The following is a 20271-nucleotide window of genomic DNA, read 5'->3' on the forward strand; positions in this document are numbered from 1 at the left end:
CATGGCTACCATAGCAACAGACTCAGTTCAGCTCACCTCCTCATCAAAGAATCCTTTTCTCTCTTTCGGTCAAGTTTTTAACACTGTTTCTTGGGCCCCTGTAACCAGTAGTCCCTGTGGTCACTCATAAATCATACTCTACTACATGAAACTTGTTCTCTTAGTTAAGCTCCAAAGTGCCTTCCTTTCTTATGGAATTAAACCCTTAATTCACCTCCTAAATTTGTCTTCTGATCCAACACATGGATTCCATCTGAGTAGATGAAAACAGATGGAAAAGAAAAAAATAAATCTGGAACAACTCATATTAATTATGCATTTTAGGATTGAGAGGCAAATTAATTGTGCTCAAAACTCTGTAAACCAACAAAGACCCCAACAGTCAAAGGGCTCTGTAATAAAAACAGTACCCTTCCTTGGCTTTGTTGAGGATAATGCTCAGTCTTTTCCTCTGTTTGCAATTTTCCCATTTTTGTCCCCTGTTGTCTTTGTTGTTGCCACACAGCACTGCTTCCATCAGAATCCACTGTATTTGATTACAAGTGAAAATGCCACAGAAAAAAGGGGGAGGTTATCAGGCAGTGGAAAATGAACAAATGGTAAATGATCTGCTACAAGTACTAACACTCTTTAATGTTGTGTCCCTGTGCATTTTTGCAACAACTGATTGTGCTGTGCCCAGCAAATATGAACAGATTGCTCTCATAGTTTTCTCTCTTGTATAATATTTTTTAGTATATTTTGGTTTGGTTTTGTATTTTATAGCATCTGTCAACGTATGGGAATGAATTATTAGCTATGGAAGTGAAAGCTTGTACATCTGGAAAGGCAACATCAGTGCTGAAAGGTATATGCATGTATATTATAACGACACAGTTTTGTGTTAGAAGAGTCCAGGGGCTGAACCGGCCTGCCTGCGGACCTTTCCAACTAAAAAGATTTGTTTCACAAATGAAAAATACTATAAACCTGGACTGTTGACAGTTAGAATTGTATATCAGACGAGAGTGGAACATTTCTGCGAATCCAAAAGTCCAGATATTTGCTCCATTCACAGATGTTTACAGACCGTTCTTCAAAGAAAACAGGGATGCTACACAGTGGTAAACAAGACTCTGTCCCAGCTTTTTTGTGACAGGTTGTTCCTATAAAACTTTAAATTACATTATTTTTCTTCTTATAATAATAATTTTAAAATGTGATGTTTTCTATTTTCTGTTGTGAATGAAATATGGGTTTATAAAATTTTCAAATCATTCTGTCTTATTTGAATTTTTCATATTGTGACAACTTTTCAGGAAATGAGGTTGTATGATGGATGATAATACAAAAAATGTCACACACAAAAACACTGTACACACAGCAACAGGACAACATGTGCTGTGCTGCCCAGTGTTATCTCAATGACAAAGCTGTCATAGAAGTATATTTCCCCAGCAGCCACTACATTAGATAACCAAAGTGAGAGAGCTTGTACTGACCCCTGAGTGGGCTTTGTTTTTGTATATTGCTTGCAATAGCACATGTGTCACCTATACAAGACATGAAAACTCAAATTACACATTCAAGAGGATTCACTCTGATTCATGTGTCAGTGTGCTTTTCTCTGATCCCAGGAATGACTTTGTGAATAATAAAGATCCCTACCAGCCATCAGTATGGGAGCTGCGATGTTTCCCACAGCGCCCATACTTCAGAAGACACGAGAGGCTTAGAAAGGACAGCTGAGCGAGTGAGAAAGATGGGAAGTGTAGATCATCTGGCTTTTCCGACTGATAGGCAAGGGAAAGCAGAGAAAGCAGAATGAGTCAGAGAGAGATAGGGAAATTGTGAAGAGAATAAAGCAAAGAAAAGAGGGCACAGAGTAACGTATACCCACTGAGGTGTGTGATGGGGAGCTCTGTGCTCCCGTCACCTTTGGGGTTTGCCTCTCCAGGGATAACAAACTTTGAATTATATTACTGCCTCATCTGGAAACCTGAACTCGAAATCTTCCAAGAGAGGTACCGGATGCAAGTGAAAAACTTGGTTGCCCTAAAATATCGTGCATGACAGACAGGTAAAAATTTGTAATGCTGCTCAGCACAACTCATTATTTTTTGGCATTTATTTGTATATTTTACCAACAGAATGCCTACATACTAATATGAAATGAAATTTCTTTTTGAAGAGAGAAGAAAAAAGTTTAAAACAACAACACAGTCAGGAGATAGGAAAACAAAGCAATAAACAAAAAATCAATAAAAAAAATGCATCTGTGCAGCTTTATTTAACATCTCTATTCAGTAAAGTGCACTGTTTAGCGAAAGTAATGCATGAATACTGCGTCATGAATCTCAGTGTAATCACTACATTTATGTCCCTGTGGGGGCTGCTCTCTCCTCTAATCCATCTCTTTATCCCAGCGTCTTGCTCATTACATAACTCTGACCTTTGTACCATGTCAGCTCCAACAGCTGGCCAAGGCTGTTAAACACCAAACAACATGCACTGAGAAGCAGCAAATATTGGTCGTATTGGCTTTTATATGCAGGAGTAATACAATGAAAAGTCTTGATTTACATATAAATGTAGAGATTATTATTTGGTTACAGAGAAGTGAAACAGTCTCAGACATACTATGGAGCTGCAAGAATTCATCTATATTTATTGTTGATCCCAGCTACAGAAATGCATGTACTCAAGGATTTGCATCCTGTTAAGTAAGCATATACAGTAGGCATTCAGCCTGCTTGTCCGTTGAAGCCTCTCAACCATTCATCTAATCAATATGCACAGAAAGAGAGAGAGAGAGGGAGGGAGCAAAGGAAAATAATGATGACGTTTGGACATTATTATTTGCATTATGTGATTTTCTTCTAGCCTGTTTGTGAAATATACTTAGGAAAACAAACATAAAATGAAAAAAATAGTTACGGTATAAGAGACCAAATGTAACTAAACCTAAGTGTGGTGTTTTAGTAAAGACAAATATAAAGCATCCTCTGCTGCAGACAGGTGATAAAAGATGAAGAAACCAATGAGGACAAAGATATTTTACCCAATGCTAAATGATCCCAGGGCCCCTGAGTGAAAACAGAAAGTGCTTAAGGCTGTAAGGTACCAGCATCTGTTAGTTTCATCCACAGAAAATACACGGATTTGTATGAGTGATCAAATTAGTAGTCTTAAGCAGATTGTTCAGCACTTCATGACACTTTCAGAGATATTCTTCAAAGCGTCGTGTTGTACACTAATACTTTGGAAGTGATCACAGCTTTTCTTTTGCCACACTCCAGTTCTTTCATGAACCACACATTTAAATGCAGTTTAACTTTCCAAATTTGCCTCAACAGTTCAACAGTCTGAGCTTTGAAACTAACATTGTCTAGTTGAAACATATAAAACCAATAGCGTTACTATATTTCTTCATTAATACGCATTAGTTTATTAAAGTATAGGAAGGCAGAACCCAGTATTATTCTTTCAGCTAAGAGTTACCCAGTTATATTTTTTAGTATAAATTAAACATCCTGAATGTTAGCATTAAAATACATGAACTGCTTTTAAAGCATAGTTTAATGATCTGTTTTTCATGAAAATGCCACACATTGTTGATTTGATCTATGGTTGTGAATAAATTTTAAACATGTGATTTATGTGTACACTTCCAGGGGAGCTGCAGACACTGAAAACTGATTCTCAAAATGGACTGTTCAAACATTTTACGAGGCACTTTTTTTTCAGTTGACAGCTGAATGTTCGTCAAGCACTGAATAACATAGCAATATGTGTGCATTATAGCAGCAGGCAGCTGGGAGCCTGTGGTTGCTGGTGAATATTTGATGAGAGAATAGATCCTCTCCCTGGGCAGGTTGAGTACAGTGTGCATACTCAGTCACACAGACGCGCACTCACAGACACACACATACAGATATACCCTGGTGCACACACATACACCAGGTGGTACAGTTTCTCTGCTGTTCAGCAACTAAGCGAGTGCCAGTGAAGCTGATATAAGAGTATACTGCAAAACTCCCTGATGAAAAATACACCAGAAAGTGATGCCTCTCACTCTTCATGGTGTCCATCTTAGAAATCATCAGGACACACACTACGCACACATGCAAGGTCATCGTCTCTTTTTCACTAGAGGCTTTCAAGCCGCAAGAGTTGAATACTAAGAGAGCCACACAAATAGAAAACAAGCAACTAATGCAAGAAGTGCACATCTCCATTGGTTCATATTAGTCAGAAATAATATTTATTTTAAAACACATTTTGCAGCATGCAGTATATAAATACCATATACACTGAAAACATTTGAGAATAAAGTGCAATTTGAAAATACTAATACTAATAATAAAAAAATGCTCTTTTTGCAAACATTTGGTAGCAATGCTATTGAATTTGATTTGGATTTCTTTGCAAAAGAAATATACATTTTAGTTAAAGTGCCTGCATGCAAGCTGAAGAAAGGCTACCCCTGACACTGTACACTGTTAGTGCAGGACTCTCCTTGTAGTCTAAAACCCCATCTTCTTTTACACCTCTTCAATTATATACAGCTGGCTGTCTGGACCTTATCACAGAACCTGTACAAACATTCTGATGCCATTCAGGCACCGACACCATTATAGATTGGCCGTTTCAGGGCTTGTATGATTACATGCTACATAGACTGAGGTGCACAAAGGTTTATGCTGTCACATGGTTGAAATGCGGATTTCAGAGATTTGCCAAGTATGATATTGTAAGATCTGGAAACACAAAGCAAATGCACACACTCTCCATGCCTTTTATAATTAAAGCTTAATAATGTCAGCAAGATATGCCTGAGAAAGACAGCAAAATGTTTTACTTAAGGCTTTTGCCAATTCCATTAGCAATTCCATTAGCATTAAAGCTGATGTGAGTCTTTTCAGCCAAATTGGGTTTTCTAGACGCACAGTTCATACTGCCTGGTCCTACATCTGCTAAACCTGTCATTGACTTTTTTCCTCTCGGCCGTAAGATATTCATTAAGGTAGTGCTTATTTCCTGTCAGACTAGAAAATAAAGACTCATTTTTATTCTCGTCCATCCTTTTCACCTATGCCAGTCTGACTCTATCAGCAGTGATTTTGTGCTCACTGATTTGGAGGATTTGGGGGCGTGAACTGGGTAATCCTCAAATTTCTCCCGTGACATGGCAGCAGAGGGAGGGGCTGGTGTGAAAAGCAAGATAAGAGTAGTAGGGGCAGTGATAAGCCCATACAGATGTCTTGTCGGTGCTGTCTCTTTAAGAGTATTTTTAGTACGGGAGATAGCAGTGGTCACTCATCAGGAAAAAGGACTGGGTGGCTTTAGAGGCTTGCTCAGTGTTCTAGCACAATGCTGAGTGAGGAAGGCACAAAGCACAAACCATTCTCCCAAGTGACACACATCAGACTGCCAGTGCTTGGTAACTCTTTATTTTTTAACTTTTTATTTTTATTTTTATTCCTATTTATTCTATTTATCCCCTTCGTATATTTTATTTATATTGTCTCTGTATTTATATATATGTGTGTGTGTATAACTCTGTAACTTCTGTCGGTGCTGTGCTTTTTTGGAAATCGAATTTCCCAGAGGAACCCACCCGAGGGATTAATAAAGTTCTATCTAATCTAATCTCTACCTGTGTCTCATGTACATTCGAACACAATCAAGTTAACGGTCAGTCAGTTGCATTGTTTGGAACATATTTTATGTGTGACACAGTTTGTACTTGAGTCGAACTGTAAACAACACATTCAACAGGAAAAACAACTCATGACAGAGTGTGCAATTTTTGTGTATTTTTCCTGTCCACTGTTGAGCTAGTCCCTTCAGGGATGTAAGGATCTATATTCTGGCAATTAATAACATGTTGCAACGAATAACAGCCTGCATTAGATCGAATTACACACAGAACTAGATTCCTGAAATACAGAACCTGTAAACACCTTCATCTGCTGTTAATATTATATTAGTGATTTTTGCTCTTTCCACATGTGTTTCGGTTCTGTTCAGAGAGTATTATTGCAAGTCCATATTTTCCCCTCCCAGGGGCAGATATGTAAATTTAATGATGCTGGCAAAGTGTGTGTGATCAGGTTACTGTATAGATTACATTGTGAACCTGCCAGATACTCAGGCACAGAGACCTAGAGACCTACAGAGGACAGCAATACACCTCGATGCAGGTTACCACTCCACCTTGCTCCGGCTCTGCTCCCGAGAAAACCATGCCGGGAAAAAACTGCTTTGAATTCCTCAAGGGTCAACGTCAGAGGTGTGTGTTTTTGTAAACTTATTCCAACATTATCAAAAAAAGTGAATGTTTGACTGTTGTTCTTGTTGCGGAAGTAGCAGTCTCATATGTGAGAATTGCAGCTAGGGAAGTTAGAAACTGCTAGGCAGCATAATGCTCCACAGTGTCTGCTTAATTAAAATGAGAGAGAGATAAGTACTGCCTCTCAAATCTGTTTGAGTTTGTTTGTGTACACAGCCTGATAGAGAAACAGTGAGAGAGAAATAGGGACGGGTGTGTGGGTGTTGGTATCAACTGTGGAGAGAAGAATACAAGTGTAGAATACAAGAGCGTTACTACATGAGCGAGAACTACAGATGTGTTTGGTCAACTCTTCTTAGTCACGCCATCATGTTTATTTTCTTATTTAAAATTCCTATAAAAGACACATTTATGGTTTTTATTACTGGGCTAGTAACAGATAAGCAAAGTAGCAAGAAGCTCTTCTGTCCCCGTGCAAGCAGGTCTGAAGTTCAAACTGCCATATAAAACATATTTTATTCACAATACAAAATAGAAAACATATCAAATGTTTAAACTACAAAATCTTCATATTTCACAAAAAACTATCACCTCATTTTGAATGTGATGGCATTAACGTGGGAAAACTAAAATCTGGAAAAGTAAGTGGTACCAAAAAAACAAAAAACAAAAAAACACCTGGAGGAACATTTAGCAAAAAAACAAAACAAAACATCCCAAATAGGTTAATTGGCTACAGGTCAGTAACGTAGCTGGATATAAAAACCGCATAAGAGGTTTGTAAAAATGGACAAAAAGCTACATTGTGGAACAATTTCAGGATAATGTTCCTCAACATAAAATTGTCTTCTCATCATTTACAGTACATCATATCATCAAATGACAAATTGGAGAAATCGGTATTGAATGCCTGTGATCTTTGGCAGCGCTGCATTAAAACCAGGCATGATTCTGTCATAGAAACGGGCTTGGGCCTAAGAACACTTCTGTGTTTGTGAACACAGTTCACCATGGCATCCACAAACAAAGGTTAAAGCTCTATCATGCAAAGAAGAACCAATATGTGAACAAGATTCAGAAACACGGCTGTGTTTTCGGGTCAAAAGTTCATTTAAGATTGAAAACAGTGGAAAATGTTTCTTTGGTCAGACTAATTTTCATTTTGGAAAACATGGATGTTGCATCCTTTGGACTAAAGAGGAGAGGGACCATCTGACTTGTTATCAGTGCTCATTCAAAAGCCTGCGTCTCTGATGATGTGGGAGCGACTTAATGCCTATTAAATCGGCAGCTTGCACAGCTGGAAAGGCAGCAGCAAAGCTGAAAGGTATATACAGGTTTTAAATCAACATGTGCTCCCATGCAGGCAGAATCTTTTGTCAGTGAAAGCCTTTCAACAAGAAAATGGTAAACTGCTTACTGCCAACTATTGTAACAGTGTGGTTTGTGCTAGAAGAGTCTCGGTGCTGAACCAATCTGCCTACAGTCTAGACCGTTCACCTATTTGATTTAAAAAAAAAAAAAGACCCAGGACTGTTGAGGACTGGGATTCTATATCAGACAAGAATGGGACAGTCCTGGAATTGGTCTCCTCAGTTCCCAGATGTTTCCCAGGATTGTTGTTAAGATAGATGTTACAGTGGTAAACATGCATTTTCAACTTTTTTTAAGCTGTGTTGTCATCACCATATCATCATTAAAGTCACCTTATTTTTTCTTAAAATGTTACATTTTCTCAGCTTAAACATTAGATATGCTTTCCACATTCTGCTGCGAATAAAACATAGGTTTATGAGATTTGCAAATCATTGCATTGTGTTTTTTATTTAAATTTTATGTCCCAACTTGTTAGTAATTGGGGTTGTACTTTCTATACATGTGAAGCCACTGAAAAGAAGTGAGCTTTCAAAGCTTCCCATCAGCAACTTGGTTTTTGTTTCGTTCCTGGATACACGTGACAGACTCTAATTCACTTTGAGGTCAGCTGGTAAACATGTGAGTGATGCAGTTAAAAATCTGCGATGTCTTAGTTGTGTGAGAGCAAAGTCTGGTCTGCCCTTATCAAAGAGTATGTGGGGGAAAAAAGGATGGTGACAGTGGAGATTTTGGTTATTGTATTTAAACTGACAAGTAGGGAGGGAACAAAAGAAAAGAACATGCTCGTCCCACATCTGGTGATTTCCTGCTGTCTTACATAATATTGACTGACAAACAAATCTGTTGTGAGGAAGAGTGTAAACTGTTTAATGATAAACACTAAATTATAGACAGCCTGTTTACTGTAATGTGCTTTAAATATCAAAGCTAATCATATTATTTATCTCGTAATCATTGTCAGAAGAAAATATGAAACCTAAAGCTCACGATACAACAATGACCTAAGACATTACCTAATGGCACATAAAGGTATTAGTGTGCATTAACATAATTTTAGCTCTACTCTTTTTCTGTTCTAAAACTTTACAAAAACAAAAAGAGGAAACAGAAGGAAGCGGCAGATTGTGAGGATGAGGTAGAGATAAGCAGTTTTGAGATTACTTAATGGATTTTCAGCCCAGGTAGGAGGACACGGAAAAGTTACAGCCTATATCCCCAGATGGAGATTGTGCTACATGTTTCCTGTGTGCGTATCTGTTTGTGTATGTGTACATGTCTGCAGTGAAGCCAGATTTGGCGCTTTCCAAAGAGAGATCATAGCGATTCTGCTGCTCACACATCACACATGACGTAACTCTTCCACACGCCCACACAACACTTGCTCTCTATCCTTCCCACAGAGCTTCCTCAGGCTTACCAGACACTGAGTAGGAAATTATTGACTGTACGACTGAGTAAACATGCATGCCCTGGTGGATCTATATTAGTGCTCAAAAATGATGAACTGTGGTGGTGAGTAATCGCTGAGGGTGAATTTCCTCTTTTATGGTAGCAGGATGCTACAGAAGTGATAAATAATAGAGCAAAAGTTTTGCTAAACTTTGTGATATATTCCATATCATCAGTTCACCAGGAAGAAAACTACATATTTGAATATTTTAGTAGTATACACATTTTTGCATTTACATGGTTATCTGTTTCGAATATAATTATAAATTCTGCAGAGCTGCCAAAAGCTGTGATCATGATATGCAACCTCCTTGAACTGGAAAAGTTTTCCAAAGCAGGACCAGATATGATTGTCCAAATTGTCTCTTCTCCTCACATCTGCTCTTTCAGTTGTGACAGAGATAAGAAAGTTAGTACAAGGGGAAAAAACGAGATTATGCAGTCAAAATCTTGACAGGTGTCCAGGTCTGAACCATGGAAGAACTGATATACAGTGGCAGTTGGTGTGAATTTCTTTTGTATGAGCTAAATAAAACAACACGAGCTGCTTGTGCACAGAGTTACTCATGCATTTTGCTTCACTAAGCATGTTTATTTGTTAATGAAACTAAATGAACTGATACTCTATAATGGAGGCTGTGTGGATTATATCTAGCCCATTATTACTGTGGAAGAGATCCGGAACCAAGGCTGGTTGGAACATTTACCTTAACTAAATTGACAGAGAGCACTATAAGAAGAAAACTTAGAGGCAGGTCAGATGAACTAATTTCTTCTAAGACAGAGTCTAAAGCTGAACTTTACAATATATAAGCCGGGGAAAGCGCTCTCATTCTGTCTTTCAGACAACAGAGGGTCATAGCTTGCTCACTTTCTTAATGGTGCTCGGGCATGCTCACACTGCAAATCCAAAAGAGGACCTAGCACATACATAAAGCAGATGAGGCATTATTTGCCTTTCTTGTGCTCAGTGTTGATTTAAATCCACTGTGCTTTCAGGAACAAGAGAAATAAGTGAACGTGACAGGGGAGCGTCATTTGTCTAGAAAATGCAATTAATCGGGTATAACATTTAAAGTGATGTGAAATTATCCAGTGCTGCTCTTTTTTTTATTATTATTATTATCCAGCTATACTGCAACTCACGATCACAGCAATGACATATCAAATCTGTCAGCGGCCACTGAGAAGACGTTCAGCATAAGGGTAAATTTTCAGGTCTGATCACACGTGACTCCAGGGGAAATAAATCGCTTGTCCCCTTTAATTTCAATTTCCGTGCGTGATATATATTGTGATCACCTGTCAGATGTGGCGCATGCGCGCAAAAGTGGGAGGCGGAGTGGATGCTGATCGCTCTCTATCCGCTGCCCTGTGCTCTCTATCCCCCGGCGATCAGACAGACACGGATAGGGGATATCTCAGGAAGGTTGGGCAGGATGGGGAGACAGATCAGCTGTTGATGAAGGTACTGTTTCTCTTCGGTTTCTCTTGAATTCTGCGCTTCAGTGTTTGACATTGTGACCGTGGAGGGTGAAGGATGCTTGGTTGCATGCAGGATGGGAGGAGGTGAGCGGGGGGCGCAGAGTGGATAACAGATGGTATTTCGGGAAATCACAGGGATGACAGAGCTGTTACTGGGTTTCGTCACAGTTTTACGCTGGTTTACAATAATCTAGAACAGTATACTACACATTAAGTATAAAAAATATTCGTTAAGATACCTGGTCAAGGACACAAGAAAAAGGTGAGAATGTGTTTTCCATTTTTTCGCTCACCCGTGGGCTTGGGCTGTTATCACCTCGTACCCTCTGCGGACTAAGATGTTGTCCGGTTTAGAATGGTTGGTGGTTATGCATGATGCCTTTTCATATCGGTAAAGCGCCGTGGATACGTCAGATCCACCGCGTATGAGTGAACCTGAGCTGCAAGTGAGCATTGCGTAGTAAACGCCGAACGCAGCTGTAATTGCCTATTTAGAAAGATAATTGGTCATCACAGACTTGTATTGTCCTTGATGTTGCTTTTGTCCAAGAAACTATCAGTATTTACTTCCCATGCATTATTTGCTGGGCCGCTACCCGGATGTGCCTGCAGTTTCTCCAGTGAAAGCGCTAGATTTCCTGTGTTTACTCGTCTGGCTGCTGTAAAACACGTCTTGCGTGACATTTTTCACTCCGTGACAATCGGTGCCATTCGGATAATGAAAATCGAATTCTGTCACCGTGAAAAAAAAATGGTGTTCTGGACCCGCGAGTCCACCTTCAATAGTCATTTGAATAGGATTTGTAGTAGCCCGGTCAATTGAGAGCAACATCCCCCTCCTGTATTGCACATTAGGCTGTATCGTAGGCTTTAACTGGCTGACAAGGATCTCTCTGATTTGTATAGGCTGCAAGCAGCAGAGCGGTTCTGGTCCCGTCCATGGTACTGAAAGCAACAGTCGGTGTGGAGTAAATCAAAGAGAATGAATCTTTAATGGCTTTAATGACAAATAATAATAGTTCTAACCAGAATGGAAATAAATATAATTTATCAAACACCGGTGTGTCTAATACACAGATTCTTACAGAATATTTATATGAAAATTTCTCTATTGAAAACCATGCAGTTAATAGGTTCAGATAAGGATACACTTGTCTAAATCGAGTTAAGTACATATTGTGTAATGCATTGATGGTCTTCAAAGTTGAGTTATTAGATTAAGCCAACTTTATGTTAATGTTGAGTGGATGGGTGAAACTACGTTATCCCTTCTTCTACATACTTGTGGTCCGCAAATGTTACTCTCTTTCATTATCCCTCCCTTGTTTCTGTCACCTCACACATCCTCTCTTTGTCTGTCATGTATGTAGGAAGTCTGACGTAGATGCTGAGCCAGAGGAGAGCCCAGGGAGCAGCAGCAGTAGCAGCAGCAGCAGGAGTGGGGCTGTAGATGCCCTCTCCACCGGTCCAGCCCCCCCTCAGGCATCTGTGGGAGAGCCGGGTCAAAGTGGAGACAGTTCCTGCTCTGACTCTGACAGTCCTGTAGATTCCAGCTCCTGCAAGGAGGAAGAGGGGGAGGACGAGGAAGACCCAACAATGTTCTCCTCCAAATTCCTTAGTGGGGCAAACCCCCTCAATGCCGTGTCCTCTGCTGTAAATAAGTTTGGTTTGTTTGGAGATGATGGTGAGGGGGATAAAAAATCACCTCCCCAGCAGGGGCAAAAGCAATCTGGAGAACAGAAGCCAACAGCAGGCTCTGGAAAAGACCATCAACAGCAACCGCATCCCCATAAACCAGGCCAATCTCCCCCTATGCAAAAGACCCAACAACCTCCCAAGCAAGGTTCACCACAGCTACATGGAAATGGACAAACTGGCCCCTCAAACAAACCTGCTGGGCAACAAACAACTTCAAAGACAGGGGCTCAACCTGAAGTCCAGCCTAAAGGAGAACCCCCCAAAAACCAACCTATACAGCAAAGTTCTCCTAAACCTGGAGCTCAACAACAGACAAGGATGCAGCAACAAAACCCCACTAAGACTGGTGCACAAGGGTCAACAAAGGTTGGGTCTGAGGTTGGAAAACAACAGCAGGCATCACCAAAAATTGGGCAGCAACAGCATGACTCGTCTAAGGCAGGACCAGAGCAGAAAGGCATCAGGGCCACATCCCAACAGCAGTCCTCTGATAAGCAAGGGAGTAAGGGACCTGGTCCAACTGGCATGACACAAGCAGGGTCTTCATCACCTGGAACAGCCAAAGCAAGATCAGGGTCAACAGCAGTAGCAAAGCTTTGCCCAGTGTGTAAAACAACACAACTTACAAAAGAACCAGCTAACCATAAAACCTGTACACAGTGTAAAATGGATGTGTGCAGCTTGTGTGGCTTCAGCCCTCCAGACTCTAATGTAAGTAGTGGTTTAATTTAGTCTTAATGTGATCTATTTTATGCTTTCTCGTAATTTTGCTTCAATGCAAATGTTCTTTTATTTGATACTACAAATTTCAAGCAGTTTTCTTTGGTTGGATACTTTTGCTATACACTACACTTACAGAATTAATACATATGTAATTAAAAATATTAATGCAGTGTAGTTTTAATTGATATCATGAGACAATGAGGGCAAATGGCCAGGAGTTGAATGGTTATTCATTTGCATCTATCAATGCATCTTAAAAGTTCAGAATATCATAAAAAATGCATTTTGTCATTTAATTAAAAAAGGTAATATTTAATGCACATTTAAATATTTCAAGCCTTTTTGTTTTCATTTTGACAATCACAGCTCATAGCTCACAAAAATACAAAAATCAGTGTCTCACATTATTCAAATATTTCAGTTTGAGATTAAAACTTCTACTCAAACAGTATAAATACCGTGTATGCCTCAGTCTAATTCAGTGCACGCAACCTCAGTCACGGGGAAGACTGCTGACTTGACTGCTGTTCAGGTGGTGATCTTCGACACCCTCTACAAGGAGAGTAAGCCACAGAAGATCATTGCTGAAACGGCTGCCTGTTTGCAGAGTGCTGTATCATAGAATATTCATGGAAATTTGACTGGAAGGAAAAAGTGTGGTAGGAAGAGGTGCACAAGCAACATGTATAAGTGCAGCCTTGAGAGGACTGTTAAGACCAATCGATTGAAGAACTCTGAAGAGCTTTGCATAGAATGAAGTAACATGTTAGTACAATACTGTGAACAAATCTTGAGCCACCCCTCATTTCTTTATATTTTGCTATGAAAATGTGAGATATGTTCAGCTGTTTACTGAAGCTGTTGCAAAACTACATGGAAATGCAATGTAGAATGCAAAAATCGTGTTTGTATAATTCTGACAAGCATGGAAGTCGGTCTTTGGTATGACCACCTTTATTCACCAACACAGCTTGAAATCTATTAGGCAGGTTTTCTTGTAATTTCTTTAAGTAGTCTTCAGCAATAGTTTTCCAGTCTTTCTGAAGGACGTTCAGCCTCTTCTTTGGATGTTGGTTGCCTTTTATTCCATTTTATCCCAAGATGATCACACACTGTTTCAGTAATGTTAAATGCTAGATTCTCAAGTGACCAATCTATGACTAACAGTCTTCCACTGTGTTTTTCTATCCAGGTATGCTTTAGGCAGTATATTTGAGATCATTTTCATGCTGAAAATGAAGCTGTTGCCAATCAGCCATTTTCGAGTTGGTATTGCTTGGTGGAAAATCTGATGGTAGATTTCTATGTGCCAGAGGCTGAAATGCAGCCCCAAAACATGACAGAGTGTCCAGCGTGTTCTACAGATACCTGTAGACACAGTACTCACTGTTGTACTTCTCTTCTGACATCCTTTGTATGTACTGATGATGATTTGAACTAAAATTTGGTTTTGCCACTGATTTTCTGGAGTAGTTTGGCATACTTCCTTGTTTTCCTTCCTTAAGATTAACTCATTTACAGCTACCCTTCTACTGAGACCATTTCAAGATTCACTGAATAGTACATGGATCAACTTAAGGACCAGTGTCAGGTGTTTTCTTGATTTTTTTCCTATTTCTCAAGAACATGACTGTCAGATACTACTCATATCTTATTGATGGTCTAAGGAGCTTGGAAAGAAAAGCGTCTCGAATTCTTTAAGTTGCTTGAAAACGTTTCACCTCTCATCTGAGAAGCTTCTTCAGTTCTAAGGTCAAATGATGGAGAGTCCCAGATTTAAGCCCTATGGGAGTCCCCCAAGAGGGACAATGGACCCCCTAATGATCCTCTACCTAATCACCAAGGTGTGAAAATGGGTGTAGGCCACAATCGGCCAACCATCTGTCTTCTCTGTCCAAAATGTGAACATTGGTGTCCTCGATGGAGTGACCTTTGTACTTTAGATGCAGAGTCTTGTCCCGTCGAGGTGGCTCTTCTATGTTGTGCCATGCGTTTATGAAGTGGCTGTTTGCTCTCTCCAATGTAGAGGTCTGAGCATTCCCTGCTCCACTGTACAGCAGTGTTCCTCGCTACACTGTACAGCAACAGTGCTGTACAGTGTAGCAGGGAACAGTCTACATTAAACAACAATGACCTGGATGACTGAGAACCTTCACAGACATCCTATTGATGGTTTTCTTTAGTCCTGACACATTTTCTTTTTTCTCCACTTGTTAAATTTCTGCAAAATTTTAAGTAAACTCTGTACAACATGTTAAGAAATGGAGAGTTTTCAGCTAGTAGCTCTTTGGGAATCTATTTCTATAACAATTTATAACTATAGCAATTTATAACTATAGCTAGTTATAAATAAAGTATCTAAAACTTGTATTAACTATTTTATGCCTTTGAAACTGTGTTATTTTTGGACTTTTCATTGATTTAATTTCAGAAGAAATTATATAATTTTGCGATGTGCTGCTGGTAACAAACGTGCCTAAATATATAATTTAAAATTGGTTCTTGGCTAACTTGTCTGTTATGTGTATGTATATGACACTAGTTCATTCATTGAGTTAGGTGCCTTTTTATGCTTGATTGAGTCATAGGCCAGTGTTAAGTGGCTTAACAAACAAGCAAAAGCATTCCATTCATAATTGCTAGGTACAAGGACTGTATTGAAAATGGGAAAATTTAGTCAATATCTAATATCCAAAGAAAATCCTTGAAAGACCTTCACAAAGCTTGAGGAACTCTTGCTCTACTACTTTAAAATTACAAGAAGGAAATAAAATAAAGAGAAATGAGGGCTCGCTCTAGAGTTTTGCACAGCACTTAACTTCAAGAACCACTACACACAAACAGCTTCAGGAAAGGGTCTACAACTATCTAATTTCTATTATCAATCATACCAAACAATCAATACTCAGAGACAATGTCAGAATCGTCTTATCTTGGCTAAGGAGAAAGATATTTCCATTTTCAGCAGGATTTAGCTCATGCACACAGTGCCAAAACTACTAACAAATAATTCGCTGACTATCTTGTCACTGTCCTTGATTGGTCAGCCACCTCACCTGACCTGAACCTCATTAAAAATCTGTAGGGTATTGTCAAGAGGAAGATGAGAAACACCTGACCTGAGAATGTATACAAGATGAAGGTTGCTGTTAAAGCAACTTGATCTTCAAGAACACCTTAGCAAGCTGGTCTGCTGTATGTCACAACACAGCATATTAACAATAATAATAATAATAATAATAATACATTTTATTTGAGGGCGCCTTTCAAAAACCCAAGATCACCTTACAAAAGAACAAAATTAATAAAAGAAGCAATAGTCATAAAATAAGTTAAAATTGCAAAGCAGAACTTGACAACAGATAAAATCAGCACTAAAGCGAATAAGCCAGTTTGAACAGATGTGTTTTGAGCTGTGACTTAAATGTGGGAAGAGAGTTTATATTTCTTATGGCTGGAGGAAGAGAGTTCCAGAGTCGAGGAGCAGAGCGACTGAAGGCTCTGTTCCCCATAGTGGTAAGACGTGCGGACGGAACAGTAAGATGAATAGCAGATGAGGATCGGAGAGGGCGGGAAACAGTGGTGATATGGAGCAGGTCACACAAATAGGAAGGAGCAGATTTATGGATACATTTGAACGTGAGAAGTAAGATTTTAAAGTTTATCCTGACTTCTATGGGCAACCAGTGAAGCTGCTGAAGAACTGGCCTAATATGAGCTCTTGAAGGAGTACGCGTTATGACCCGAGCTGTGGAATTTTGAAGAAGTTGGAGTTTATGAAGGGACCTTTTAGGGAGACCAAATAAGAGGGAATTGCAGTAATCAATGCGGGACGTAATAAGACTATGGACAAGGATGGCAGCAGCATGGGGAGTAAGGAAGGGGCGTAAGTGGAAATATGCAGACCAGGTTATGTAATTAATGTGGGACTGGAATGAAAGAGTATTATCAAGTATGACACCCAAACTCTTAACCTGAGGGGAGGAAAGGGTGGGAGAACTTTCAATGTCAATGGAAAAACTGTGGCATTTGGATAAGATAGAGGCTGTACCAACAAGTAAAACGTCTGTTTTATTACTGTTTAGTTTAAGAAAATTGGAGGAGAACCAGGATCTAATCTCGATAAGACAGTTTGAGAGGGAGGTAGGTGGGAGGGATGAATTGGGTTTAGAAGAAATATAGAGCTGGGTGTCATCGGCATAACAGTGAAAATTTATATGATATTTTCGGAATATATGACCAAGAGGGAGCATGTAAATAATGAATAAAAGAGGCCCTAATACTGAACCCTGGGGCACACCAGCAGAAACAGGATGGAGACTTGAAGAATGGAATTTAAATTGGATAAACTGAGTGCTGTCTGAGAGATAGGAGGTGAACCAGGCAAGGGCCGTATGACTAATGCCAATGGATGCTAGCCGGTTCAGGAGGATATTGTGAGAAATGGTATCAAACGCCGCACTAAGATCAAGAAGGATGAGGATGGATAGGAGACCAGAATCAGCTGCCATCAGAAGGTCATTGATAATCCTTAACAAAGCAGTTTCTGTGCTATGACTGGGGCGGAAACCAGATTGAAATTGTTCATAGAGATTATGTTTATTGAGGTGTAAGTGAACTGGGAGGTGACAATTTTTTCAAGAATTATTGAAATAAAGGGTAGATTTGATATAGGGCAAAGATTATCAAAGTTATGGGGGTCTGCACCAGGCTTTTTGAGAGTTGGAATAAAAGAAGCCTTTTTCAGAGATGAAGGAACGATTCCAGTGTTAAGGGAGGAATGTATAATACTGGTTATGAGAGGAGCTAATGAGGCAAGACAGGCTTTAACTAACACAGTGGGAAGAGGGTCAAGGTGACAGGTGGATGATTTAGATTTTATAATAAGATTAGATACATCAGTTATGGAGGGAAGAGGAAAGCTTGAAAAAAGTGAGGGGAAACAGGAAGTCTACTTCAGAGTTGGAAGCTCCTGCAGAGTTAAGTTGACGGTGGATATCTGAGATTTTACGGGTGAACAAAGACATAAGAGAATTACAAAAGTCAGCAGAATACATATGGGAGGGTAATATGTCTGGAGGTTTTGTAATTTTACTGAACATTGAAAAGAGAGACCTTGAGCTACCTTCATTAGAACTGATTAAACCAGAGTAGTATGTGGATTTGGCTGAAGCAGTGCAGTCCTTATAGAACAAAACATAAACATTATACATTTCTTTATGTAGTCCATTTTGATCCAATAGTATGTTTTCAAGGAGCTCCAATCAAGTATTGAGTGTATAAATGAACATATTTTTCAGAGGTTTGATATTTTGTGTTGTAAATCCTTTTTTGATTGATATTCTTATAATCTGAGATAGAGATTTCAGATTTTCCTGAGATATAAGCTATAATAAAAATTGCTATCTTTTATCTAACAATTAAAGCAACAAAGACTTGAAATATTTCACTTAATGTGTTTTAGCACATTAGCACATACTTTGAACAAAGTATATTCAAAGTACTTTGCAATGTCTTTTCACATTCACACACAAGGGGTTTTACAATTTTGGGTTCAATGTCTTACCAAAGGACACGGAACCCTTACTGTGCTAGTAGTGGGCAAGCTACTTGGTGACACCAAAGTTCTTACAAGATGAAATATTGTACTATCGCAAGTATTGTACATTTTATGTCATGTATTTGAAAACTGCTGTTAGATTGTGTTTAATTAGTATTGAATTAACACGGGTTTAGCACTGGTAGAGCTAAATCAATCTGGTACCATTATTGAATCACTAGTTTTTACATTTTTTTTATTTTCAAAAGTTTCAAAACTCAGTTGTGATGTCCCTTGAATAATTTGGGGAAATGTACTTTTTTTCTTCTTTCACCTTATTACATTATGTGCATCTATCTGCACATATCTTTTAATAAATTTATTTGTCCTTGTTTTTTTGTACAGGCACACGAGTGGCTTTGTCTTACTTGCCAAATACAGAGAGCTCAAGGATCTTCTGAACTGCCAGGACCTCCCATGAAAAACCCCACACCTAACAAAATGTCTGGTCCCCAAAAACAGACACCATCAGCTGCTGAGCCTGTCAAAAAGGAAATATCAGCACCAGGTTCACCGCAGAAAATCCAGTCTAAATCAACAAAAGTGCCAGAAAAGGCAGAAGCTGCTAAAGGACCGGAGGCTCAAAAAAAAGGCAGTCCAGCACCTGTTCAGAAAATGACACCTGAGGCCCAGAGAGCATCAGGATCTCCTAAGCCACACCAAACTAATCAGACTGAACGCAAGCAAAGCAGTGCCACCTCAGCACCCCAGCAGCAGTCAGGAGGTTTATTTGGCTTTGGAGGTACTAAAACTGAAACTGCAAAGACAGAAGATTCAGTGACTGGAAAGATGTTTGGCTTTGGTTCGTCTATTTTTAGTTCTGCATCTAATTTGATAGCTTCTGCTGTTCAAGATGAGGCTAAAACAACTCCACCGGTTTCTCCTAAAATGCAATCTTCCAAGGAGACCAAACCGCCTTCTATCCAAAAGTCAGAACAAGACAAGAAACAAGAACAACCTCAACAAGCAAAGGTTCATCCAGCTGGACAGGCAAAAGCAGAAAAATCCCTGCCAGTCACTCCAAAGACAGCAACAACTTCCCACACTGCTCCGACTACAAGCCAATCCACTTGTCCTCTCTGTAAAATAGTGCTTAACATGGGCTCGAAGGATCCTCCCAACTACAACACATGCACTGAATGCAAAACCGTTGTCTGCAATCAATGTGGTTTTAACCCCATGCCAAACGTTAATGAGGTAAGAGGTGCAGTTTACTGAAGTAACTTAGGAAAATTAAAATAAAATGTATATCTTTTTAATTTTGGAGTTTTAAAGGGTCAGTACATTTGTTTGCTGTAATATTTTACAGATTTCTCAGAAGTGTCTTTTACTTGGACTTCTGAGGCATGCTTAAGAATTAAGCTTGTTGAAGCTGTTAAGATCCTTTTTTATGTTATTTCATAGATTGGAGAGCTATTATCAAAGAACCATTACATGTTAGATGATATACAAAATTTTGTTACATTTGAGCGTTTTTCACAAAGTTTTATGAACACAGAAGTTACCCGAGAAAGCTATTTTGTTTTTGTTTGTTTTTGTTTTCATGTGCAGTCCTGTTGAACGTCTGATACTTTGACTAAGAGTCACACTGAGAATGCTATTTGTCAGATCCTTTAATCATGCTGAGCAGGGGAAGGCTCACACTCCTGCAAACAGCTGTCTTTTC

The 20271-nt window shown here is 39.2% G+C and overlaps 1 protein-coding gene across 1 annotated transcript in view; it reads left to right on the forward strand.

Annotated features, from left to right (window-relative positions):
• Window positions 1-6179: 6179 nt before the first annotated feature.
• pclob (piccolo presynaptic cytomatrix protein b) overlaps window positions 6180-20271 on the forward strand; it is a 65915-nt gene continuing 51823 nt past the window's right edge. Inside the window, exons 1-3 of the mRNA XM_080303305.1 lie at window positions 6180-6274; window positions 11956-12886; window positions 18951-19802. Of these exons, the coding sequence (XP_080159431.1) occupies window positions 6180-6274; window positions 11956-12886; window positions 18951-19802 (1878 nt within the window). The remainder of the gene's footprint in view (window positions 6275-11955; window positions 12887-18950; window positions 19803-20271) is intronic.

Source organism: Astatotilapia calliptera, chromosome 7 (genome assembly GCF_964374335.1).
Source record: "Astatotilapia calliptera chromosome 7, fAstCal68.1, whole genome shotgun sequence".
NCBI classification, from domain to species: Eukaryota; Metazoa; Chordata; class Actinopteri; order Cichliformes; family Cichlidae; genus Astatotilapia; species Astatotilapia calliptera.